The sequence below is a fragment of the Schistocerca serialis genome, chromosome 2 (assembly GCF_023864345.2).
Source record: "Schistocerca serialis cubense isolate TAMUIC-IGC-003099 chromosome 2, iqSchSeri2.2, whole genome shotgun sequence".
In the NCBI taxonomy this organism is placed as follows: Eukaryota; Metazoa; Arthropoda; class Insecta; order Orthoptera; family Acrididae; genus Schistocerca; species Schistocerca serialis.
The window spans coordinates 609,630,179-609,656,658 of record NC_064639.1 but is presented as its reverse complement, the minus strand read 5'-3'; the positions used below and the strand labels follow the sequence as shown (position 1 = coordinate 609,656,658).

The window sequence follows — 26,480 nt, the reverse complement described above, 5'->3', positions numbered from 1 at the left end:
CTATTCTTCACGACAGTGGCATGACCTTTCCCTCACGAAGTGTGAGGGTGGTGTGTTTAAATGTGCCTGATAAATGTAGATGACTGTAATCAGTGTGTGTATTACGTCATGTTTGTGTTAGATGATGATGACGATGATAATGAGAGAAGGCAGAGGGTGAAACAGGGCGCCGGCGCCTATCTTGTTCCGTTCAAATAGCGCCAATGGGCCCCTGGGCTTAACGTCCCCATCCGACGGACGGAGCACTATCAACAGTGTCACACGCTCTCACTTCATGAGGCACTGAGGAGAAGTTTGAAAATTAATCCAGGACTGTGGCTCAAGGTCTGATAATCAGGAACCTTACACCATCATCCCTCCTCCCCTTTGCCGTTAAAGTAAAGTGATAGCGGGCAGCACCCCATGGTGTACCCAGGCGGTCACACATACAGGTACTGGTCACGTCCAACGTCGTTAAACTTCAATGATCTGATGATAAGAGCCGGTGTATTAACGATGAAAGGCCGTTGACAGCTGAACTACTAAAATAAAGTGTTTCGCACTTTTCGTACAAGGTTAAGTGATTGTTTTAGATTCTTTCACATCCGTCAATAAATCTCAGTGTCATGGCAGAGCTTTCTTGATGTGCTTCAGTATTTCGATTGTGAATAATCTTCGAACTGCTGTGACTCACTCGTTATTAATAATTCGCTGCCTGATCCTTGTGCAATAACTGTTATTCGAAATGACTTGTCCCTAAATGATTTTACTTTTGCAACAGTATATTAATAACTGGACTCCGCTGAAGAGCAGTAACGCAACTTTGGGAGACCACTCCCTCATTGAGAGACGATGGAATGAAACGGTAATGAAAAAAGCCGTATCAGCAATTCGTGTCTCACCATCGAAACCTGCATGATACCGATACGCAGTTGCAAATGTTATTTCGTTTCTCTACACATGGACTGTGATTTTGGGACACTGAGTACTTGCACTGCTGTTTCAATTCTGGCTTTCTTAATCGGTACCAATTTGAGTCGGAGGAAGGCAACGGCAAACCACCTCCGCTAGGACCTTGCGTAGTACGGCGGTGCGGGTCTCCCGCATCGTCCCCCTACGCTCTTCGGAGAATGGGACCCCATCACCATCATCACCAATTTGAGCTCACGTTACTTGCTGCCCTAACGGACGACGTCCAATAGGTTATGGCGATTGATTCCTCGGCGAGTTTGATTTCCACACGCTGCGTCTTTCACTGTTCTGAGCTGACCGTACTCTCATGTTAGCTTTACGACGTTTCAATAGATTTACGCGAGATATTATGCGTTCTTTGGGTGTATATGAACGATATTTTGCAGAAACTGTTTTGGATTCTCTCTTGACAAGGTGGCTCTAACTTTTTGGTGTGTTCATGTTCGCTGGTAGTCCAAGATATGGATTACACACAATTCGCGAAAAACGTAACACAGCCCCAACAAGTAGTTTACAGACAATTATTACACGAGTGTCGTATCACAGCAACAGAAAAATATCTGTTGCGTAAAGCAAGCCCTTAAATACCATCAATCGTATGTGCATACTTCAGCGGCGGAACATTTTCAGGTTAATAGTCGAGTAACCGCGGCGACTTCAGTAGCGTATCAACAAGTTTTCTAATCGTCATCATTGTTCGAAGGAAGGCAGTGAGTGGGTAACGGGCCACATTCATCTCAAGATTTACTTCCTACAATTAGGGAACTTCTCGTAATGTAGCTTCAAGACAATGCAATCGCCTGAGAACCGAGAAAATTTCGTAAGTGAAATTCACCGCGAGTGCACACTCAACTTCATGTTGGGTTGTTTAACCGAAGCCTGGATTGATGCAGCTCTCTACGCTCGTCTGTCATGTGAAAAACTCTTCATTCCTGCATAGCTAGGCATGCATTAGGACCTGCTTGCTGCAGTGAAGCCGTTTCCTCTGTCTACAGATGGAGGGAAATGTTTGCAGATAGAAATCAGAAGTCCCGACACTTAGCCCTATCGGGTTTGAGACCTCTTTCATCCGTAGGCTGGTAGTCTGTACTACACACAATGACTGATGATTTCACAATCAGTTTAGTACTTAATATATATTGTAGTCTCACCATCGAAACTAAAGTTCCACACAGGAAAATGATAACGGAAATGATCAGTATCAACGTAATAACACAAAATGTTCGTCGTCATCTGGCTTGTGTCGCAGGTCGTAACGTAACCTTAGCGCTAGGTCCCAGGAAGAGAGCTACTGGTTTCTGGGTGGCGTAGCGGAGCGATGAGACGTGATGCAGAGTCAGCTATGCTCCAACAGATGGGAATCTGTAGGTGACTGCCGGGAACAGTTCTCCGTTCTTCAGCCAAGCGAATTAAAAACAAAAACTATAGTGAGAAATAGAAACAAAATTAGGGACTGCTGTCCATTTTAAGTTAAAAAACGAATACATATGCATTTTAAACACACCGCATGAAGGTGACATTCTTCTGAGAAAACGCTGAAGAACTGAACGTTCACTTAAAATGTCAAGGACCTGAACTAGGATGCGAAGTATTGCCGTATGCGAATGTTCCATAGAGTTGAAGGGTGTGGGTAGAAAGATAGGGGTGCCGCTGGAGTCTGCGCTACGGCTTAAATACGCCTCGGCGGAGGAGCATTCGCGGGCTCTCGACGATCACTTGATCCGTGGACGTTAGATAGTCCGTGATAGCAGCGCCACCGTTGATGTTCGCCTGCTGCCTGTGGATGATAGTAGCGATCCCTGATGATGCTCCTTAACGCTGAGCTTGTAAACAGAATGTTTACAATCAGCACCGAACGCAAGTACAGGAAGTACTGATGAGATGCATAACTGTTCTTCTCCGAAAGAGGAGCGCCTGCGAGACCACTAGGCGGCAATCCGCAAGGCGCTAACGCGGTGCCGGAACAGGATTGGCAGGGGCACAGCTCTACGTACACTCCGGGCTCTGTAGAACATAGAGTCTGTCTTCTCGACAGAGCACATCGCATTTATACTTTTTAAGTTTGCTAGTGTAAAAAATAGTAATTAACTGTGAATTTGTTATTGTTAATTATTGATACTTGATACAACTTTTGAGTGCTTTATGTAGGATGCAGTTATTTTGTAGTGAAGTGCAGCCAGAGTGGTACTGAGACGCCCTGTTGTTGTTGTACCCGCAGATGTCCTGACATCGGAGCGCGGGCCGGCAGGATGACGGCGGCTGCGGCGGCGGAGGACGAGTACTGCCGGCGGGAGCGGCTGGTGCTGCAGCACGCACACCCGCACGCGCCCGTGGCCGTGCCGGCCTTCCTGCAGGCGCAGCCGCAGCCGCCGCAGCCGCCGCCGCCCCCGCAGGCCCAGCGCCCGCTGCCGACTGCCACGCCCACCGCCGCCGCCGGCCCAGGCGACCCGTACATGCGGCGCGACCTGGGCTACCACCACCACTACCGGCTGCCGCCGCCGTCGCCCGCCGCCTCCGCCGCGGGCTACTGCCACCCCCACGGCCACCCGCACGCTCACCCGCACGGCCACGGACACGGCCACGGCCGGCCCTACTATCCGCCGGGGGTGGGCCAGCACCGGTCGCTACCCGCCGCCCCGCCTCCCGCGCTGCGGTACCACCACCCCCACCAGCACCACCACCACCAGCAGCATCACCACCAGCACCACGGGCACCACGCGCTGGCGCAGCCGTCGCCCAGCCACCGCCATCACCAGCACCAGCACCACGGCCGCTGCTGCCCGCCCCCGCAGGCGGCGGCGCCACCCGCCTCGCCCGTGGGCAGCTGCAGCTCGTCGTCGGGCAGCGCGGGCCAGCCGCAGCAGGTGGCCGCCTCGGCGCCGCCGCCGCCCGCGCAGTTCTCGTCTTCGCCTTTGCCGCTGCGGGGGCGCGCACCCTCGCGGTCCGGCGCCGGGGCCGCCCCCACGTCTGCCGGCGGCGCGGTGCCCGTGCCGGTGGCCGTGCCACCGCCCGCCCCCGCGGCCAGCGCTCCCGTCGAGTACGTGGGCGCCAGCGGCGGCCGCGTCGTCTCCACGCCGACGCCGCCCCCAGTCAACCTACCGACGCCGTCGATGCCGCCTCGCTGCGCCGCCGCCCTCGGCGTCGGCGTCGTGGAGGCGGTGACTGCGCCGCCTCCCGGGCCCGGCCACGATCCCGGGCCCTCCGCCTCGGTGGCGCTCTGCTGCGGCGCCGCCCGCCGCTACGACTCACGCCCAGAGTCCAGACAGTCCATCGTCACGCCCTCGCACCATCCCGCGCTCTGGTGAGTACACCGCACTATATTGTATTAGTCTCTGTTTACAGGCATCCACAGTCCCGTATTATTTTAAATATCACAACATTTTTCACCTTGTTATTAAACTTACTTATTCACGATCGTGGTAATGGACTGTTGTAGAATTCTCCAGAAACACCTATAAAATACCTCAATGAATAATCATTCTTCTTATATACGAAGTGTGTGAAAGAAACAGTAAGACTGACAACATTTTGTGCGATCTGGCAACGCCGTGTTGTTCACCTTGTGTAGACCGCTGTTTTCATCCCTTCCAGATGCCCATTCCGAGTTTCAGCTCTGGTATCCATTACGCGATTTTTAAGAGTGTTATCAGTGTAGTTGTGTTTTAATAATAAGGGAAAACTAAATTTATAACAACGTTATGCCGTAAAATCCGAAAAGTTCGAACTGGCCTATCAGAAACATTCCTTATCAAGAGCACAAGTTTTTCGCCAGCCGAGAACACGCTGAAGATGACCCTTGCTAAGGAAGACCTTCAGCTTCAAAAGCCGATGAAATCTTCCGACGTGTGCGTGTTCTTGTGAGATTATTCTTTCAGGGTAAACTGTCAACGATGTGTTTTACAAAGACATCCTGAAAGGCTCAAGAAAAGACTGAGTCTAGAGAGAACGGACATTGCAGACGAGTGGAGGCTCAATCATGACAACGCCCCATTTCACACGGTCATTCTCATCACGAAATTTTTGACCTCAAAAGGCAATCCTATTATTCCACTGCCCCCCTCTTCAACTGATCTGAGTCCTTGCGACTTCTTTCCTTTTTCCGAAATTGAAAAATGTATTAGAGGACGTCATTTTGGGATTCTCGGAAACATTAAAAGGCCTGGACTGACATGATAAATGTCATACCACTTGAAGCCTTTCAGCGCTGCTAACAAAATTGGGAACAACGACTCCGCCGGCGTATAACTGACGAAGGCAACTACTCTCAAGAGGAAAATATTGTTGTTGGAAAAAAATAAAAACTGTTGTAGATAAAAAATCAGTCTCATTGCTTTTCTCACACACGTCGCAAATGATAAAGACTGCTGTCTTATTATACAGCTTGTTTACGTTTAGTTATACAAAAGTAACCTTTAATTGTGAAAAGGTAAATAACTTACAGAAATGTTTGATACAGCATTGAATGTAGTATATCTTAAAGCTTAATGTACAAACGTTCAATGTGACTACCTTTTGTAACACGACAAATGTCCCATCTATAATCAGTTTCGTGCCAAATAATACGAGGCAGGTCTTGATTTATGTTGGAAACTACTTTTTACTCGCTGTCGCAGCCCGTCAACGTTTCCCGGAATCGGAGGAAACACTCTGTCTTCAGTGCAGCCCCGTACACAGAGATCTATCTGGGTTAAGTTAGGTAACCCTGGTAACCAGGACATTGTTCCACCCCGACCAATCCAAGTCGACACATTTCTACGGAGATACGCGACAACTTTAAATGTTATTGTGGGTGCGTGCCATATTGCTTGAAAATAAATTCTGTGGCCATGTCCTGTTGTAAGTGAGGCATTAGATAATCTTCAAGCGTGTCCAGGTACTACAGGCTACGAATTTAAGACTGCTGAACTTATTCAATTGCTGCGTCAGAGACTGCTGGCCAAACCAGACCTGACGTCTATGTAACACACAGCCAGTTTCGGTGAAACGAGTGTACGAAGTAATAACAGTTTGTCTTTGAGATATTGAGTCCGAATTATCTCTGAACTGTAGTAGCGGATTAGGATTCGAGAAATCATAAACAATACTGCATGCGCTCTGCACCGCTATACTGCTACGTGTTCACTGCTGTAATACTGCTAACTCATTCGCACATGTCACCTAGCGGGAACGCCGGGAACTAACAGTATTAGCCGCGAATAAAATTTGAAGATATGCTGCATTCAGTGCTGTATCAAACATTTCCGTAAGTTATTTACCCTTTTCACAATTAAAGGTTACTTTTTTATAACTAATTTGTAAACACCGTGTACATATGAAATTTGTAAATACCGTTGACATGAGGACAGCGTCCTCTTAAAAGTAACGATCATACATGGACGCAGGTCGTACTGAGCTGCCGTTTCAAAATGCCATAATAGGCAGAAATGCGCAAAATGTTGTCATTCCTTCTAGGGCGCTTTTTATATTTCTTTATTTTACCCGAATCTGCGGAAAAAATTAATATGTGGGTCAACATTTGTAAAACTCTAATTCTTCTCTCTTAAACCCCACCATATGTGGAGAGAGCGAGAGTTTTAGTTTTAGCGAACCAAAATTTACGAAGTAAATAAGTATTTTTTATCCATCCGTAACCATTTTCCACACAAAAACGGAACATGGATTTTCTTGAATTACAGGGCCAACTGCCAAGAATCAAAACAAATGTTTAAGACAAAATGTACGTAGTTTTTATGTAGAATCTGATTCTGCAAATAAAATGAGGGTTCCCCAGAGGGCTGGGGTGGCGGGCTAATTTTAGCACTAGCAAATGTCCCACTCGAAAATAATCAACTTTGAACTCTACACATTTTTTCGTGTGAAGCTTATTCTTGGAGTTATTCTGGTTTGTCAACTTAAAATTTACACCCCGTATATGTTTTTTCATTTGGTCAGAAAAACAATTGACAATGAACAAATTAAAGAGGGAAAAATGCGAAAACGCATTAGCTAGAAAAGCGTTTCCCAAAAATAATGTTAACTTCGAATATAAATATAAAAATTAAAAAGGCGTACCCGAAGATATTTATCTGAAGTTTAGCCTTATTACGTGGGTAGACTGAATATCTAACGACTATGTACTGTATCTAACAGAGGAAGAAAGAAATTAATGGTACAACCCAACCTGAGTAAACGAAAGAATTTGCCGTTAGGAGATATCCGGAGGCATCAGGGAATCGTCCTTTTTTAATTGTAAGAGGGAGTGGGAGGGGGGGAGAGTGTTGGGAGTAAAAATTGCAGAGGGAGGCCAAGTTTCGAATAAAGTAAACAGATTCGAAAGGATAGTAGTTGCAGTAGCTAAGAATTGATGAAGAGGCTTGTACAGAGTAGGCTAGCGTGTAGAAGTGCATCACATGCGACAACAAGAAAAGCTAAAGAAATTCTGCTAATTAAATTCCTGGATTCGGAGAGTGAGACACAATAGCTGTATTAATTTCTTCCCCCGCACAATGTGAGAAGTTACTGCTGCTACAGAAGTGAGTGTAAATTCGTGACCGGAACCGGCCGCACGGCTGCAGTCCACGCGAGCGGCCGGCGGTTTTGGAGATGACGAGTGTGTGCCGTGAGGGGTGTCGCCGGACTGCACGCCGTTCCAATTTAGCGCAGCTGCCTCCCTCCCTCCCTCCCTCCCACCAGGGCGGTGGCAGCCGCGGCCGCAGCTTACGTGGCTGGACCGTCGCCAGTCCTCCGCCCCCACAGCTCTCACCAAAGAGTTTTTGTCACAGGCGCAGCGGGCACCGCACCGGGACCGCCGCTGCCCATGCCACCTCCTCACCCTTTGACCAGAAAGTCGCGTTCGCCTTCTGCAAGGATTTTGTCTAAGCGTGGATATCAAGATCGGTATAGTGTCCTCGGAGTCTTTAGCGGTGGCATGGCTGTATAAAATCTGCTCGATTTACTTGGAATAAAGCACTCAAACATAGAACAGCTGCGTTTGTCGTAGTCATCAGTAGTAAAAACCACTGACCACCATGAGCTGGCAGTTCAGACTGTAGATAGTCGATGTCAGAAATAATCTTTGCTCAGCGTACTTAGTAATCAGAGCAAAGAGTATTTATGATGACACCCATATACATAGGTCAGACTGTTAGTGTTGTTGCGGACTTTGTACAGAGCACAAGCGACGTATTAAACAGAGGCAGCTTGAGACGTTGGCCGTGCCTGAACATTGCCTGGGAATCGGACATAAAATACAATTTGGAAAGATAAGATTCTTGGCTCAAGCGTCATCATATTGGGATTCCGTTATGGCACAAATATCAAACGAGTACATGTTAGACGCTGTCTTGGGATACACTTAGATGAGAAATTGAGGGTTGGGTTATTTGGGCGAAGAGACCAAACTGCGAGGTCATCGGTCTCATCGGATTAGGGAAGGATGGGGAAGGAAGTCAGCAGTGCCCTTTCGAAGGAATCATCCCGGCATTTGACTGAAGCGATTTAGGGAAATCACGGAAAAACTAAATCAGGATGGCTGGACGCGGGATTCAACCGTCTTGCTCCCGAATGCGAGGCCAGTGTGCTAACCACTGCTCCACCTCGCTCCGTTGAGAAATTGAATTTCCACTAATACATAAGGCTAACAACAGGCAAAGCAGAAGAAGTACTACATAAGCTGGTGAGGTTCAATTCAAAACAGTGCAGACTACCTCTACCATAATAAGGGTATACCACTATGCGCTACAGCTTCGCAACTAGCACGTGGGCACACAGACTGAAATTGATCACTAACAAAGCATCTGTTAGACGAGCGCAGAGAAGTGTCGTACTAAAGCTATCTCCAGCCTCCGGCACCATCTCAGTGGATGCACTGTGTGTGGTGCTCGGAATATGCCCCATAGATATCACGACGGAATACAGAGCTGCAAGGTACTGGTTTAACATAATAAGTAATGCTCCGATACAGACGACACATCACCTTATAAATTGGCGTTTGGATAAATGGCAAGGTGAGTAGGATTTAAGCGATAAGGGACGCAGACTGCACAACTTCCTCCCAGACGTAAGGGAGCGGTTGAGAATGAAACATATCGATGCCAGCCGCAGTATGGTACATTTCTTAACTGGACAAATACCTACTTACACGCGCTTAAATCGCGTGACTCTGAGACAGACACCTACATACACATGCTGGGAAGAAGTTTCCTCAGAACACACTGTCTTCCACTGCGGGCAATACGCGAACACGCGTACAGTAGACATACACTACACTTGGACTTCACAGAAACATACATATATACAAAGGAATAAGAGACGAAGAACAGTGGGTACAACTATATGCACTAACAATCAGTATTTTAAAACAATCATCTTGTTGTGTTGCAGTTCTTCTTATTTCCATACTTGCTAAGGAAATTGGATGAGGAATTCCGTCTTACACAAGATACCTTTGGAGTTTTGTTTTACACAGACATGTTTCGGTACATATGACACAGCCACAACAACACCGTGTAAGTTCGAAAAATATCAGAAAATGCCTGTGAAACGACAAAAGTGGTAGAAACCAACGTGTTAGCACACCAAAAACAAAGGAGACAAACAACACAACAGCAAAGGCATGACAAGTTGTAGATAGTGTGGAAGACTCACAGCTACCAACATAAACATTCCATAGCTTCATGTAAGAAAGGAAATACAGTAACCCACTGAAATAGCACAAAAAGTGCTGAAACATGTATTGGTAAAACAAAACTCCAACAATGTCTTGCATAAGGCGGAATACCTCACCTAAATATTTCAAAAACAACACATGAACAGTACCTGCAGACACTACGTAACAGACATGCCTATATGCAACGTAGCAGTAATCTCCAGAGGTGAACAGCGTCAAGTGACAGCGAAAACAGTGACACATAAGAGGAACAGGAAGAGAAGGATAAAGAATATTGGAGTAAATATAAGGTAAGGTGTTGGCGATCTAGCCAAGTAAGCACCCAATGTTGTAAACGAATGAGTACCTAATGTTAATGGATAGGATTAGCAATATTTAAATAACTTTTTTCAGTGTGACTGGTGGTCAACAGCTCGAAGAAACCATTCCGAGGTATTCAGTGCCAGTCACAATCGGTGGTGGCATTAACAGATGTCTCCTCTATCCTATCATTTTTCTACTTTCTTTAAAAGAATAACATTTTATTTATATTTCAATCTGAAATTATTGTTATTTTAAAAACGTATTATTCTTTGTCAAATGTTGCAGATAAAAACAAAACAAAAATACAAACGAAAACTGTAAGATGTACAACCTGTTTTAAAACATAAGGTAACAAATATTTAAATTTGCAACAAATAAAATAAATTAAAATAAAATTCACTATAGAGGAAACGGCCAAGTTTAGGATGAATCGTGGCAAAGACCAGGGGTACGCAGTTAGTAGGGCTTGGAGACGAGCCTTTGATACTGAACGAAAGTAAACACGGACGACTGACACCTGTAGTGAGGCGGGAGTTGCAATTTCAAACATGCCCTTCGCCCCCTAGCGACACCTGACGTCACGTACACGTCCTGTGCGTAAGTCTCAGACCGTGACACAACAGGTTTTGCTAGTTCCAGCGACCTTCTCCAGCGATAAGCGAGTTGTTATTTCAGACGAGTTTAATTAATACTTCGTAGTTGTGTGTTTAAATGCAAACATGCCCGGGATAACATTCAAATGGTTCAAATGGCTCTGAGCACTATGGGACTTAACAGCTGTGGTCATCAGTCCCCTAGAACTTAGAACTACTTAAATCTAACTAACCTAAGGACATCACATATATCCATGCCCGAGGCAGGATTCGAACCTGCGACCGTAGCAGTCGCGCGCTCCCGGACTGCGCGCCCAGAACCGCGAGACCACCGCGGCCGGCCCTGGATAACATTCCTCAAATTTAAGAACTTTAATGGGTGCGTTTTCATCCACATACTGATTTCCCATCTGTATCCAAAGATGGCAGAGCTTTCGTAATACATGACGGTCAAGGCAACTAGCACGACGTCACATGATCGTTGGGAGGTCCGTATTTCAAATGTTCAAATGTGTGTGAAATCTTATGGGACTTAACTGCTAAGGTCATCAGTCCCTAAGCTTACACACTACTTAACCTAAATTATCCTAAGGACAAACACACACACACCCATGCCCGAGGGAGGACTCGAACCTCCGCCGGGACCAGGTCCGTATTTCCCGTGGACGTCTCGTGGTGGTTTGAATCTGGTATAGCTTCCTATCTCGCCTTTCTGCGCATGCGTCATTTCGACCCTCTCTGGAAGGTTTCAGACACTGTAATCGCGCCTCTATAAGCGGAACTCGGAAATTTCTGAGAACGTACGTTTGGAGCACAGCAGTGTATGGTCGTGAAACACTGACTGTGGGAAAACTGGAACAGAAGACAGTAGAAGCATTTGAGATTTGATGCTACATAAGAACGTTGAATGTTAGATGAAATACGGAAAGGAGTGAGGAGATGCGTCGCAGAATCGCCGAAGAAAGCAATAATTTGGAAAACACTGACAAGTAGAAACGACAGGATGATAGGATAACTGTCAAGATATCAGGAGATAAAGACTCCAGTACTAGAGGAAGCTGTAGAGAGTAAAAACTTTAGGGGAAGACTGAAATTGAAATACACCGGGCAAATAATTGAGGACACAGGTTGCAAGAGCTGTTCTGACATGAAAGGTCTGCACAGGAGAGGAATTCGTGGCGGGCCGCATCGAATCAGTCAGAAGAATGATGACTCAAAAAAACAAACGTGACACAGTGTCAGCCCCGGCACGAATTGGCTTTTACACCTAGTAGCGATGGTAGAGACAGTTGTCGAAAACTCGAGTGTTTTATTCAAAGTGAAGCGACTTCTAAATTGGGAAGATTTTACGCAGCTTAGATATGCTTCCAAGAATCGCCGTATGTGGGCTTTTCGAGGCCTTTCAAATATTCAGGCTGTCTCTTGTTTCCTCGTATTTTCCTTTTCTTCTCTTATGCCTGCCCCCTTCCTCTCTCTCTCTCTCTCTCTCTCTCTCTCTCTCTCTCTCTCACACACACACACACACACACACACACACACACACACACACACACACACACACACACACACCCTCTTTGTGGCAACATGGATCATGCAGATTTAACTGACGTAGAACCATTGTTTGATAGTACCCTCTCTTGTTCACCCCTGAAATTAACTGCCCACGGTTTACCGACTTCTTTCTAGCTGTTGTGCCTGTATGACGAAGTGAAGTAAGTAACTAAAATGCGTTAATCAGACTGACATTACTGATCTGTTCTTCCGAAAGAGTACCTGCTCACATTAAGAGTTGCTTTGAATCGAAGGGTAGCGATCCGATCCTACTTGCAAGGCTGAACAGCAGTATTGTGACCGTAGGTTGATTCCAGAGCTCCAATATAAATGGGGATAGCAAGGCATTATTTTCATTGGGTATGCAAAATAATCTGTAAACACAGATAACCTGGTAGAAAGAGTATATATTCTTAATTTATAGTGAAGTGAGCACGGGTAGAAGGCCATAAGGACCAATTCGAGAAGAACCTAAGAAGTCTAACAGCGACCAGAGTAACTGGTGCACCGCACCAGAAGAGCGTAGTCGATGACACACTGTTACTTCAGCTGCTGCTTCACGTGTTGAGCGGGAACGTCAAAAATTGGTTTTTCGACGACTCCTTTTCGTGAGGTGGTTGGTATCATTCCTGGAGCTTCTTTAGTGGTCAGAAACAAGACATCTCTCTCGTCCTTCCATTTCTCTACAGTGACATTTGTTTTGCTCAGCATGCGTAACATTTCACGTTTGTCGACAGTGGTCAGCTCTTACAGTGTGTTATTCCTCAATTACCAACGAGATAGGTTGAATGTTCGTTCAACTTACGGGCTATGGCTACGATCGAATAGGAATTTTCGACGTACAGCATGTTTCCGACATTCAACAACGAATCCATCAACTCCTTCACTACACGAAGACACTTCATGACCTGCTGAAGCTACTGCTTTTCCAACTTACACTTTCACGTGCCAGGAATAGCCTCCCTGAACACACATGTTGAATAACCTCGGACCAAAATTAAGAGCTTTCTCCGGAATATACCGGCGAAACTCTTGCTTTCCTCTATACAACCGAGCGAGGTGGCGCAGTGGTTAGCACACTGGACTCGCATTCGGGAGGACGACGGTTCAATCCCGCGTCCGGCCATCCTGATTTAGGTTTTCCGTGATTTCCCTAAATCACTCCAGGCAACAGCCGGGATGGTTCCTTTGAAAGGGCACGGCCGACTTTCTTCCCCGTCCTTCCCTAATCCGGTGAGACCGATGACCTCGCAGTTTGGTCTCTTCCCCCAAAAACAACCACCAACCTCTATACAGCACCATGGTTTCATCAGTGCACTCTTTCTTACCAGAACAATACATTCCGTGGACTATATCATTCATTAGATCAACTAATGGTGAAATTTTTTACAGTTTGCCTTTGTTTGTGCAAGAATTGTCCAGAAAATGTGGCAGACTGAAAAGAACCTCAAACCTGTACCAGGGCAAAGCCTTTCGCATTTCATTTTTGTGCATTACATTCTTTGACTAATAATTTCGGGGTGTTAGTTCTCGTTACAAATCAATCCACGAAACGAATCCAAAACAGCGTAGCATTACTTGTGTCCACCCATTGTAGTAGTCTGCTGCATTCTGTTCATTTTCTGTACTCAAGCAGCAAAGTTGTATCTCTAATGAGAAAGGCAACTGATAAATAAGCGAATGAAAACTGGAATAACAGGATGCAAAACAAAAAGGCTAAGAAGTTATGCACCAACCTAGTAATTTGCAACAAATCATATGGTATGGAAGACAAACACAGCTGTAATGATACATATCGGCTGATAAAAACCATTACGGCTGCGTCAAAATGAATTGTTGAGACATTAATGATTCAAATGGCTCTTAACATGGGGACTTAACATCTGAGGTCATCAGTCCCCTAGACTTAGAACTACTTAAACCTGACTAACCTAAGGACATCACACACGTCCATACCCGAGGCAGGATTCGAACCTGCGACCGTAGCGGTCACGCGGTTCCAGACTGAAGCGCCTAGAACCACTTGGCCACTCCGGCCGGCGTTAAGACTTTAAATCAATTTTTAGGTACCTGAAGATGCGACTATAATGTCACGAAACTATTGGTGACTAATAAATTATTTTCGGGCAGCTGTTGCGGTTTAATGAATTGGAATGAATCATGAATTGATAAAGGAACAAGCCTCCAGGCGCCACATGTGTCGGATGCGCGGACTATTTTCCCTGAGGCTGAGGCATGTGGGTGCCCGGACGAGGCACGCAGGCATTGTCCCGGGGCAGGGCGGCGGCTGGTCACAAAGAGCGCCGCCCTGACAGCAGCCAGATTGCTGCCTCTGCCGGCGGCTGTAGGCGGCGGCGGGGCGATAGTAGGAGCGGCACGGACGTGGTTCACGCGTGGCGCTGCAGTCGCCGCAGCTCAGCCCGACAAACTTGGAGACTCTAGCTCCGCTTCACTCTCCTTCTCCCTGACCCTCATTCTATAATCAACACTCCATTCTCTCTAAATTTGTCTCCTACGGTGTCGAGGACAATAAACTGTCTCGAAAGTCTCTTCGGGTTTGCTGCCGGATCCTAAAATCAACTTGACTCGATATTTCGGCGATCCAACTGGTCGCCATCTTCAGGAAAATGCTGCTTCTGCTGATGAGTCCCGCTGAAAACTGACGCCTGTAAGTAGTTCTAAGTAGTTCTAAGTTCTAGGGGACTGATGACCTCAGATGTTAAGTCCCATCGTGCTCAGAGCCATTTGAACCATTTGATTTTGATCATGTATTATCACATTTCTGCACATCGAAAATCGTCTCTCCAGGAATAAATGTGGACTCCGAAAACAACGATTGTGCGAAACCCATCTCGGTCATACGTGATTTTTGTTTGATGGGCATTAGACTGTAGCCCAAAGCATATTTTCGTGCCTAGCGTTTTGTCTCCTAAAGTTTTATCAAGATACTGTCATTATTACGCTAGGACGTACGAATACACAGAAACTGAACAGAAACAAAACAACTTTACGGAAGAGAAGGAAGATTTGAGTCGCACAAGTTGTGGGATTTAGAGCTAAATAAAGCAAATAGCACCAGCTCTTCCCCCACTCCCCCGTCCTCTCCCCCCCCCCCCAAAAAAAAGAACGCTCCGTAACACACGTCGGCGTCACTTCCCGATCGTAGACAGTGGCCTATCGATGTCACGAACCAACCGTCGCATGGAAACGTGAAAATACGTCAGCTTGCTGTTCTTGTTTAGAACTGAAACTGCTGTCTGGTCTTCGTAGCCTCTAATGATGTCCCCAGCACTGGCAGAGGAAACGTCAAGCACAGAAATATGCCCTACACCATGGCCTAATGCCCATGAAACTACTCACCACTGACCCCCATAGCCGCCATGAAAGCGCGTACTGTGTGCCCAGATCGCAGCAGACAACGCGTCTATAATACGCAAGCTGTCTTAAGATGAGTGGCGGAGGAGTTTAATGGGTTCCTTCAGTTTTCGTAATGTACTTATTAATAACCTTTTGCTCTGTCAAAACGGTTCAAATGGCTCTAAGCACTATGGCACTTAACATCTGAGGTCATCAGTCCCCTAGACTTAGACGTACTTAAACCTAACTAACCTAAAGACATCACACACATCCAAACCCGAGGCAGAATTCGAACCTGCGACCGTAGCAGCAGCGCGGTTCCGGACTGAAGCTCCTAGAACCGCTCGGTCACATCGGCCGGCTTTTGCTGTCACTGGATGTTTCATCCATTGGAATGAAATAAGGAAAATAAGAATTTAACATCCCGCCGACGACGGAAACACAAGCTCCGCTTGTGAAACTAGACTGAAGCAACCATCCCAGCATTTGCCTCAAGCGATTGATGAAAGTCACTGTAAACCTAAATCTGAATGACCGTATGGGAAATTGAACCGTCGTCCTCCCGAATTCAAGTGCAATGACTTACCATTCATCGCTCGATATCTTAATCAGAGCGTCACTTTCAAGTGCTGAATTCCATCATTTTTTCCATGGTTCTTACACCACCCTCTGTATCATTCAGAAGCTCTCCAGCAGTGCTACTTTATAGTGTGCTTTTTTAACTACAAATATGCTTCATTTTTATATGGGCTACCAAACTCCACAAATTTTTGTGATAATTTATCTATTTCTGTACTCCGAATTGTGAAAATTTTCAGGATGTTAGTAACTGAAGTATTGTGTGCTTGTCTAGGAATTACTATGTAGCGAGATACACTGTGTTGAGACATCTCAAGTGAAATAAGATGAACTTTGGTCCACTTGAAGGTAGGTTTGAACACGGAATTGATGTACTGATCATGCTACTATTGGAGATTGTTTGCCTTTGCCTTTGCCTTCTTCTCACCTCGGGATCACGATGCAAGTTAGCGTTTTTCACATAGGCAGGACATCTCATCACCAGAATTGAAGGAATTGATAAGTGACTGACAACTAGACGCCGGAACTTCAGTTTACAGTCTGACGTTTCACTATTGAGGTTGGCCGTGCGGTTCTGGCACTGCAGTCCGGAACCGCGGGACTGCTACGGTCGCAGGTTCGAATCCTGCCTCGGGCATGGGTGTGTGTGATGTCCTTAGGTTAGTTAGGTTTAAGTAGTTCTAAGTTCTAGGGCACTTATGACCTAAGATGTTGAGTCCCATAGTGCTCAGAGCCATGTGAACCATTTGAACTATTGAGGTTTACACACCTACAACAAACTGGTAAGCCAGATTCACTTATTATCAAAACCATCACCTGTCTCTCCACCGGTCAGGCACTGTCAGAGCGATCTGTGTTTACGTTATTACGCATGCTGGTCGTGATTACTAGTTGTTATGTTTTCGCGACACTGAGAAACATCGTTTTCGTGCATGCCTGGTCCAGGCAGTCGTGGAGAACTATTAGAGCAGAGGACCTAAAACGAAGCTCTTCCTTCTCCTCACTTAATGTTCAGTTGAAGTTTCCTCAGTTCCAGTCAAGATATGGTGATTCCTCCTGAAGTAGCAAATCGCACGCCGAAAGGGGATGGCTCTTACAGCAGTGACGAGTGGATAAAGTTTCAAAATGCACCACCTGCCGACTGTAAAGGTAGACTTCAGAGGGATTCAACAACTGCTTCATCCTAAGTGTCGTACAGGCAAGAGACAAGTGGAACTTGTGTGAAAAGTTGTTTCTCATATGTATCCACGTTATACCGTTGTGTGTGTGGGTGTGCAACTACATACACATTCTCGATAGAACACTTACTCACAGAATAAGCAATATTTATGAATACAGTTCTTTCCAAACTGTCTCGATCGGCATGAACACAATGCATGGCACAACTGTTATCTTTACCTGTATTCACTGGTTCTCGTTTCTGGGTTATATTTGATAGATAATTCTGTTTCCACATTGGTAGCTCACCAGGTATCAGTACAGAATGCCATGTCATAATTTCCCGAGCCGCTGTGAGTGAAGCCCACATGTCTGTTTAGTAAAAATTTAACGTTTTTTTCCGCTTCTAGTGTGTTGAAATTACGCCTAGTGTGATGTCTTCTTCTTATTCGCGTTTATTACTTTGCTACAATAACCGCGAGCTGATCGTCAACGGTAAACAACGTGTTAATAGTTTTTACACTATCTTATCGAATGGGATACAGATGATAGGAAAAACGTCTGCGAAAAACTTAATACTAAGATCGCCGCCACACACTTGACTTCAAATACTGCCAGTCCTTACGCCAGGATGCGCATTCTTTATATTCTCTCCCGTAATACCCAGACCTTCTACGTGTACAAAAGATCACCGCTAAAGATTGGGCGAATAGACCACTACGCCCCAAAGAGATTATCCTGAGCACATTTAAATGGGCGCAAACCACCATCAGCATCTTCCGTGTTTACAATGAATTCAGTCACATCGTTGTCTGAGTCCAATTTGACGAATCGAACCTTCAAATGGAACCTCGAATCCAATCGTTACGCCACTGTCAATCAGTCAAATGTAGTGCAGTCGAAAACCGGTTTGTTCTCAGTCACCACGTCGAGCTGACGCTGCTGGACACCGACCAAGACATCTCTCGTTGTCACTAGCTCTCCTCTGATACCAATGTAATCGGTGGACTGTTCTGTCAGGATGGCAGTCTCTTAGTCCAGGATGGTGTGAGCGGGACGATGGGTTGTGTAACTGTTTCTGCAGAGAAACAAACTTGGTTTACAGTCATACAAGGTTCTCTCTCATCGGATAGATTGACAGCAAGGCTGTCAGAAGGGTGACTTTGATGTATATTGGAATGTATTTTGATGCAATCTTCTCAGGATGTGAATTCTTTTTCTCTCTCGATGAGATAAGAGCAGTTTTGAATTTCTTTGATCAAATTATGTACCTGATGATAAAAACAGACATCACAGATATGCACTAAGGAGTAAACTCGAGGAAAGTGGGGGCGGGGGGCCGGACATCACATTAATAATAAATTACCGAAATAAATTTGTCCTCCCGAACGTAGACATTCCTCACATCAATCAAAACGTTTCTGTACATGCCTATACTAAATTACACAGATTTGATGGAGAAATGATGACGTTCCTATGTTCTGACGTGTATTCATCCACCATGTTAGGAATCCTCGGACCAGAAGAGCTAGTACTATCTTGTAGGCACCGATAGATTGTTGGCAATAACTGTTATGGCACACTGCGCTGTAAACGAGTGGGTTGCTTTGTTCGCATTTCGGTTTATTTGCAGCGAAAGTGACGCAAAAATTGAAAACAGAAAAGAATTAAATAGTTTCCACACAGAGTCTCGGCCCAAACGTTGCCTGGAAACTACGCTGACATAAATGGCTCATGTGTCGTCCGACCAGCGCCAAAAATGTTATATTTTTAAACGCTTGATCATCTGGATAGGTGCCAACGAACAGGTGCGGTCCCTTTGTAAGCGACAACGTAAGCGAGCTGCCTTGCGGACGCAGGGCTGACGTCAGGCGTCGATAGCCAGCAAACGCATGTGTATGTGGACAACCAGCTGATCCGGCAGATGGTGAAGTGCGTGCCGCGCTGGTGCACAGGCTCCGAACTCAAGGGCAGTTGGAGACGCCCAAAGGATGAAACCACCAGGGTGACTCCGGCTTCAGCATCAGAATCACCGGGTCTAGCAGCTAGCGTATGAGGAGGCTAGACGTAGTTGAAGCTGCCGGAATGAAATTTTCACTTTACAGCGGTATCTGCGCTGATATGAAACTTCCTGGGGTATTAAAACTGAGTGCCGAACCAGGACTCGACCCCGGCACCTTTGCCTTTCGTGAACATGAGCTCCGCCAAGCACGTGGTTTGGTAGTTCATGGTGGAGCATTAGCTCGTGAAAGACAAAGGTCACTAGTTCTTGTTCTGATACGGTACACTGTTTTAATCTGCTAGGACGTTTCATAGACGAAGCTGATGGGCTCACAAGGGATCGTTGGCTGGCGTGGAGCATGTCTCGGAGTCGGTATTGGTCGAAGACAAGATACCGCTAGATCTGAGCAGCGAAAGCTTTTAGTGGCTCCGACCAGCGTTACATTATCCAGGTCCCGCCTTTAGTCATGTAGCGGTCCAAGTCAATGCAGTATCGGGCTACGGTATGAGGTAATTCAGCTCTCCAGTGCAGTGGACTGCAGACTTTTACCATGCCATTTCAGCAGCATTCCGGTCCAGGCAGCAGGATTTCACAGACAGCTAGCTTCTCTGCCCTGACAAGGCCGAGAAGTCCGCACGGAGAACTGTTGTAGCAACATAAACATAACAAACAACATCCTTGCAGTTTGGTAACTCCACGGCATCTAATCATCAGTTAGTGGCTTCAGTTGGATATTGTGAACCTGGAGAAGTGTACGGACACTCTTCCTCTGCGAATAGACGAATCATGGCTGGTGGACAGGCTCAGAACTCAAGACCACTTGGAGACGTCCGAAGACCGGATGCTGCCACCCTGGTGACTCCAGCTTGAGCCCCTGGACCACCAGGTCTGGGTAATTTTTGTACGATGTGCTTAATAACCGAGCCGCAGTTGCACTTGCACATTCATCTATTATTGGACACAGTGTATTTCTACGAAGCTGGTGATGTGTATTTCGATTGGATGCCACCAGACTGGGTGTCACCATAAAATAGTCTTATGAGCACTGTATTGCATATTACTAGTTATCATGAACTAAAATACGTGTGCATAAACATCGTAATCTACATAGCCACCGTGTGTACCTGAAGTTCTCGAAACAGATAGCTGTTATTATAAATGTCGTAAACGACTCACGAAAGCATTTTATTAGGTAGTGATGTGGCACTTTGCTTAAGACTGGTTGAAGACTCCGAGCGTCCCCCAAGAATCCTCCACCCCACTAAAAGTGCCTTAAGGAATGATGCCTTTGCGGGACCAATGCCGATTCCCCCCTCCCCCCCTTTCTCCTGTGTGCTCCAATCTGCACTCTGCCTACAACAATATCGACCATCTAGTGTTGTTTCCTCATTTTATTTTTATAATACAGTGCATCATTATTTCTCACACACATCCAATCACTGCAATGCTCTTCATTTGATCGGTTCAGCTCTCTACATGATGTTAATCTTTGACTTTTATTTTGCTGGAGTGGGATCCATATCTAAATCAGCTTTTCTGAACGCTAATAATCTGGCGCGATGTCTGTAGTTACCCGAATTACGATATCATTTCGTTTTACATTGTTGATCACTGTTTCTCTTAAATCACTGTTTTTACTATCTCAGATTTGTCGGTTTAGGGCAGTGTCGCTCATAGTCTTATCTGTTAAACAACGTAAAAAAGTGACGTTGGGGATACTTTGCAAACTCCGTTGCAAGCGACGAATCGAGCGCGCGACTGTCTTGGTGCGAGATACCAATTTTGTGTACAGCTTTGTTGACAACTCATCATCTTCTAATGTCAGTAGTGTTCTAGAGGTGAGTGAAGCCAGTGCAGTGTCGACTTGAGTACTATTACCTGGCGAGAGTTAATTCCGAAATTGTGTACTGTGAAAGTGCTTCAGACCTCATCACGATTTTAGGATTTGCGCGAATTGTCATAGGGAGGCGTAGATCAAATTTGGTGAAAGATATAACTAGAGTATATCGCTATGGTAACACAGCATTGCTCCCGGATGCATACATAAATAGCGCAGTTGTTGATGATGAAGATCTGGATCATTTTAATGTCAGTTTTTTGTACAAATTCTTTGTTATTATCAACGCTGTAAACAAAATGAATATCTGGCACCGTGACAGTCGCGCGCTCGATTGCTATTGCTGCGCCGGCCGGTGTGGTCGAGCGATTCTAGGCGCTTCCGCCAATATTTCGTCTCCTACCTTACGAAATTCACAGAATCTCTCCTGCGAATCTTGCAGGACTAGCACTCCTGGAAGAAAGGATATTTCGAAGAGTGAAATTTTTACTTTGCAGCGGAGTTTCGCTGATATGAAACTTCCTGTCGGATGGTAAAGCACTTGGTCGCGAAAGGCAAGGAGTCGAGTTTGAGTCTCGGTCCGGCACATTGTTTTAATCTGCCAGAAGGTTTCATATCAGCACACACTCCGCTGTAGAGTGAAAATTTCGTTCTCGAAACATCCCACAGGCTGTGTCTAAGCTATGTCTTCGCAATATCCTTTCTTCCAGGAGCGCTAGTCTTGCAGGTTCGCAGTAGAGCTGCTGTGAAGCTTGGACGGTAGGAGACGAAATACTGGCGGAAGTAAATCTGTGAGAATGGGTTGGGAGTCGTGGTTGGGTGGCTCAGGTGGTAGAGCTCTTGCCCACGAAAGGCAAAGAGTCGAGTTCGAGTCTCGGTCGGACACAAAGTTTTAATCTGCCAGGAAGTTTCACACCCACACTCCGCCGCAGAGTGAAAAATTCATTCTGGAACCATTTTTTTTTTCTTAAACAGACGCGACGAACGTATCTCTTGCACGTATATGAGCGTACTGATCTAAGTACAGCAACACATCGTGACTAGTTCCTCAGGGATACACTTGAGCGGCAAGATACACTCTCTGTGTCGTTTAGCTATGCAACTGGCAAGTACACGAATATTCGATAGAAAGAAATAGAAAAGCTGAATTGAGGTATACGAGAGAGCTTAATATTATTAATTGGTGTTTTTTTCCGTGGGTGAAACGTAGTGACGGGCTTGCAGCAGGTACAGTCGCAGCCGCAGAGTGGAGGTGGCGGGGTTTTGCGGCATTTACTTGCGGGCCGGGGGTTCCCTGGGCGGCAGTTCCTCTTCATTAAGCGCAGCATGCCGCTGGCGCCAGCAAAACAGCCAGCCAGCAGCGCTCCGCTGCTCTGCGCTGCCCTCCGCGCCAGCGTGGCTAACCCGCTTACATGCACTTTGCATAACTTTGTCCTCGCCGCGACCCCTAACGCAATTACAGGAAGGCCGGCGTTGACCCCCGGAGTTAACAGATCAACGTTTCCGGGAGGCGCGCCCTTATCAAAACGACCGTTGCGCCTCCCTGGATTACCGCAAGAACGGGCTGCAACTCCGCCACTTGCTGCTTAAGCCGAAGTAACCAGCAGTAGCCAGCCCGCCTTCTCACGTAACAACATTGTACAGGGGCTTATAAGCTCCCATGTTCAAAATTTTTGTCAAAAGATGCTGAATGCAAGGTTCTTGTGCAACGACAGGCTTAATTCCTCATAAACGTTTACAGCTATCGAGAACTGAGTGCGACAAGAACGAAAATTATTATCGATAGTGAAATATTACGTCTCACGTTGGTTGTACTTGTTTGCGTGGTGGCACAAGTTGTTTACGGTTCGTGTTGTCCTTCTGCAAATACCATATATTAGTTGGTCACAAGATTACTGCACCTGGAAGTGGCTCCTGTCGGCTTATCATGAGTTTTTATTGTGATATTTCAAAGAGGACACTTGGTAGTATATGCACAGCTGACCTGAAAACTTGACACTATGTTGCATTTTTCTTGGCCACCACTGTACTTTTTTATTGTAAAGTCACCACGTGTTTCTGATAGCGGCCACATGGGGGGTAAATGCAATAATACTGTGAATGTGTGTTAGTTCCTTGATGGCACAACCCTTTACTATGTCACCAGCTCGCGGTTAGTGTGGTTGACAATCGATCACTGAATCCTGGGCTCGATTCGTGGCTGTGCTGGGGATTTTCTCTGCTCAGTAATATATATATATATATACACTCCTGGAAATTGAAATAAGAACGACGTGAATTCATTGTCCCAGGAAGGGGAAACTTTATTGACACATTCCTGGGGTCAGATACATCACATGATCACACTGACAGAACCACAGGCACATAGACACAGGCAACAGAGCATGCACAATGTCGGCACTAGTACAGTGTATATCCACCTTTCGCAGCAATGCAGGCTGCTATTCTCCCATGGAGACGACCGTAGAGATGCTGGATGTAGTCCTGTGGAACGGCTTGCCATGCCATTTCCACCTGGCGCCTCAGTTGGACCAGCGTTCGTGCTGGACGTGCAGACCGCGTGAGACGACGCTTCATCCAGTCCCAAACATGCTCAATGGGGGACAGATCCGGAGATCTTGCTGGCCAGGGTAGTTGACTTACACCTTCTAGAGCACGTTGGGTGGCACGGCATACATGCGGACGTGCATTGTCCTGTTGGAACAGCAAGTTGCCTTGCCGGTCTAGGAATGGTAGAACGATGGGTTCGATGACGGTTTGGATGTACCGTGCACTGTTCAGTGTCCCCTCGACGATCACCAGTGGTGTACGGCCAGTGTAGGAGATCGCTCCCCACACCATGATGCCGGGTGTTGGCCCTGTGTGCCTCGGTCGTATGCAGTCCTGATTGTGGCGCTCACCTGCACGGCGCCAAACACGCATACGACCATCATTGGCACCAAGGCAGAAGCGACTCTCATCGCTGAAGACGACACGTCTCCATTCGTCCCTCCATTCACGCCTGTCGTGACACCACTGGAGGCGGGCTGCACGATGTTGGGGCGTGAGCGGAAGACGGCCTAACGGTGTGCGGGACCGTAGCCCAGCTTCATGGAGACGGTTGCGAATGGTCCTCGCCGATACCCCAGGAGCAACAGTGTCCCTAATTTGCTGGGAAGTGGCGGTGCGGTCCCCTACGGCACTGCGTAGGATCCTACGGTCTTGGCGTGCATCCGTGCGTCGCTGCGGTCCGGTCCTAGGTCGTCGGGCACGTGCACCTTCCGCCGACCACTGGCGACAACATCGATGTACTGTGGAGACCTCACGCCCCACGTGTTGAGCAATTCGGCGGTACGTCCACCCGGCCTCCCGCATGCCCACTATACGCCCTCGCTCAAAGTCCGTCAACTGCACATACGGTTCACGTCCACGCTGTCGCGGCATGCTACCAGTGTTAAAGACTGCGATGGTGCTCCGTATGCCATGGCAAACTGGCTGACACTGACGGCGGCGGTGCACAAATGCTGCGCAGCTAGCGCCATTCGACGGCCAACACCGCGGTTCCTGGTGTGTCCGCTGTGCCGTGCGTGTGATCATTGCTTGTACAGCCCTCTCGCAGTGTCCGGAGCAAGTATGGTGGGTCTGACACACCGGTGTCAATGTGTTCTTTTTTCCATTTCCAGGAGTGTATGTATGTGTGTGTGTGTGTGTGTGTGTGTGTGTGTGTGTGTGTGTGTGTGTGTGTGTGTCTGTGTGTCTGTGTGTGTGTGTGTGTGTGTGTGTGTGTGTGCGTTTTCCTCATAATCGTTTCATCACCGTCTATGTGCAAGTCGTTGAAATGGCGTCAGATAAAAACATTCGCACCAGAACGGGAGTCCTGGGCAAATGTGCCATGAACACATTTAATTTTTTTAAACTCACTATAAATTACAATACATTTGAGCAAAAATTTATCAGCGGTTTTGGCATCTAGTGAGATGAAAAGAATGAATAATTAATTAGAATAGTCCTATGATACTGCGCGCGCGCGCGCGCGCGCACACACACACACACACACACACACACACACACATATATATATATATATATATATATATATATATAAGTTGCCTGTAAGTCCTAAATCGATTTGAGTAAAATTTGGCACAGAAACAGCACACTTAACGAGTATCAGAATGATGTTGTTTATAACATCTTAGCTCCAACAGGAGCCCCTGCCGTGTAGGCTGCCCTACACAGCATGAGTTTCTGTGGGAATAGAAATAGCCTGACGTATTGACCTGCTTTGCAGGACTACCTACAAGGGCAATGAAAAGTTTTCCAGCTGCTGATGTTTAGGTTTCCCTATAGGACAGGCATGTTGGCATAGTATTGGCCTGTTTTATCGACCAGGTTTGCACGGCAACCTATTTGTTAGGGGCAACACATTGTTTAGAAGCCCTGGATGTGTAAGCTTTCCTGGATGGTAGATATGTTGTAGGAGTAGTATCAACCTGGTATATGACCCTGCTCTGCAGGGGTTATATTTCTCGATGGTCACAGTTGTTGAAGGTGTATGTGGATAGAGGAGGGGATGGATAGAGAGGCGGTGCCAGGAGGGGACAGACAGAGAGAATGTGGCAGATTGGTATGGATAGAGACAGGGGACAGGAGGAGATGCTGAGAGTGAAGAAGAGGAAGATAATATGGTCAGAGAGAGAGGGGAGACGGCTTATTGCGCAGCTAGTACTGGCATGCCTAGCAGGACCTACACTGCAGATGGTCATGGCTGACCAGAGAAAGGAGGGAGGGAGAAGATGAGAACTGAGAGAGGAAGAGGTTGGGAGAGGAGGAGATGGACACACAGAGAGGGAGAGGAGAGGATGAACAAAATGTGAGAGGATGAGATGGACAGTGAGTGTGGGAAGTATGAAATGAAAAGACAGAGCGGATAGGAAGAAATGGACAGAGAGAGTGTGGAGAAGAACAAAATGAGCAGAGAGAGAGAGCAGGGTTGAAGTTAGGGATAAAGAGAGTGGTGATGCATGGAAGGTGCAGGAGGCAGGTGGAAAGTGTAGAGGGGTAGTGAGTAGGTGGAAGAGGAAGAGATAAGGAGGCAGAGATTGAGAGGGGGGAGGATATGGAATAAGGTGGAGAGAGGGAGATAGTGTCAAAGAGGGGCAGAGGAGATGGACGGAAAGAGGGGGGACAGGAGATAGAGAGACAGAGATAGTGGATAGGAGGAGATGGACAGATAGATATAGGACAATGAGTTGGGCATTGAAGCATGAAGGGGAATAGGTGGACAGAGAAAGGGGGTAGGAAGAGATGTGTGCCACATATGTGTGAAACATGAAGGCGAGTGAAGATGGAATTTTCGTGTACATGCTCTGAGGTAACAATAAGATTTTGTATAGTAGTGTACCGCTGGTCTTAATAAATTATGACAAAAACGCTAGCTCTGAAAAATGAAGTTGTAAACATTCATTACTTGAAGTTTCTTGAAGTTTTACTGAGGACAGAATATTCTACGACGTTTTGTAT

The 26,480-nt window shown here is 46.6% G+C and overlaps 1 protein-coding gene across 1 annotated transcript; it reads left to right on the top strand.

The window, feature by feature from the left end:
* Nucleotides 1-3,200: 3,200 nt before the first annotated feature.
* Nucleotides 3,201-4,256, top strand: LOC126456275 (splicing factor 1-like). The gene has a single exon (XM_050092027.1). It carries the CDS (start codon nt 3,201-3,203, stop codon nt 4,254-4,256), a length of 1,056 nt encoding a protein of 351 aa, XP_049947984.1.
* The last annotated feature ends 22,224 nt before the right edge of the window (nt 4,257-26,480 follow it).